Below are 1480 nucleotides of genomic sequence, written 5' to 3'. Positions count from 1 at the left end.
TGAGCTTCATTCTGTAGTAGAATAAATGATGAAGCATCTATATCTGCATTATGCGTTTGATAGTCTTGTGTCTTCGATTTTAGGAAACACTTCAGTGATAAAAAACGAGATGACCATAACAGAACCTTTACCAGTGGAAATGTGTAAGTTGATTTTTGCTTTAATCGTATTTGTGCACGTTTTTTTAAATGTTCAGCCATTTTTTTAAACGGCTTCTTTTGTTTGTGTTCAGTGTTCCAGATAAAAGCAGAGCCTCCGTCTCCTGCGTCCTCTCTGGAGTCCGACTATTCCGTGTCCTCACCCGAACCACAGGTTTGTTAAAATCACTGCTCATAAATAAAGATCCCTTATTTTGTTCCTCCCATAATCAAACTATATTATTTTATCTGGTGCTTTTTATTTCACAACACAGAACAAATAAGTTCAGACTGAGGAACGATCTGGCAGAAAAAACACCCAAATGTCCAACGTGTCTCAATGTCCCCTGTCTCCTCCTCAGGTTACAGTKAAAGGTGAAAACCCTCCGACTCCTCCGTACTTGTACGGAGACGTGCTGTCTCCTCCGCTGGGGACGATGGAGGTGACGGTGGCCACGACGACAGTGCCCCCGCCTCAGACCCAGATACCTACAGTGACACAGACTTCGCTAACGTCCGTCCCGGCCGTCATCAGTGGAATCCAGACGCAAGCTGCAGGTACGCATGGGGATGTAAAAAAAAAAAAAAAGGCAGGATTTTCCTCTCGCGTTCAGGTTTTCAACCTGAAAAGAGAAGCTCTCACGTTACCAGTTAAGCTGCGTTCCCCACTCCGCTCCTCACCTGTGGAGGTATTCTGTAAAGAGACCCCGGGGCAGCCCTGGCACAAAGGAGGGAGTCCTGAATGAGTGTGGGAACTCCTCTGTAGACGAAGGGTGTCTGGTTGGGATGTAAACCAAAACACAGATAAATGGATCACCTTTCTATTCCTWTAGGCTACATTTACACAGCGCTTCTTAGCATTTTCATCATGTTCTACACTCACGTAAACAAATGCATCTCTGTTTTTCTTTGAGCCTGCAGCACGATTCAAAGAGGAAAGCTCATTTGGTTAATCTAGTTATCTTGGTGCGAGCGTTAATACACCTTGTTTGCATGTTACAACAACCAATTTTGCTGGACGATAAAGTGTCTCATAAAGCCAAATTCACACTCCCTCCGAACTGGGGTCGCCACGATTAGTCGACTAGTCACGATTATTGTCGACTAGTCACGATTATTGTCGACTAATAAAATCGTCGACTGATTTAATAGATGATGCATTTACTTTTATTAAATTTATTTTGTTGCATTTAATCATAAATTTAAAGTTTACCATTGATAAAAGAAACAGTTTTAATAAGTAAAATTATTATTATTATTTTTTTGTGCGGGCCACACGAGAGTCACCCGCGGACCACATTTGGCCCGCGGACCTTGTGTTTGGCACATGCGCTCTAGTGAGA

The 1480-nt window shown here is 42.8% G+C and overlaps 1 protein-coding gene across 1 annotated transcript in view; it reads left to right on the top strand.

Moving 5' to 3' along the window:
- atf6b (activating transcription factor 6 beta) overlaps positions 1-1480 on the top strand; it is a gene marked incomplete in the record, with an annotated part of 21054 nt that overhangs the window by 10488 nt on the left and 9086 nt on the right. The window contains 3 exon segments of the mRNA XM_014023942.1: positions 84-143; positions 233-312; positions 500-695. Of these exon segments, the coding sequence (XP_013879396.1) occupies positions 84-143; positions 233-312; positions 500-695 (336 nt within the window).

Source organism: Austrofundulus limnaeus, unplaced genomic scaffold, assembly GCF_001266775.1.
Source record: "Austrofundulus limnaeus strain Quisiro unplaced genomic scaffold, Austrofundulus_limnaeus-1.0 Scaffold397, whole genome shotgun sequence".
Taxonomy (NCBI): Eukaryota; Metazoa; Chordata; class Actinopteri; order Cyprinodontiformes; family Rivulidae; genus Austrofundulus; species Austrofundulus limnaeus.
This window is presented reverse-complemented; position numbering and strand designations above follow the sequence as displayed.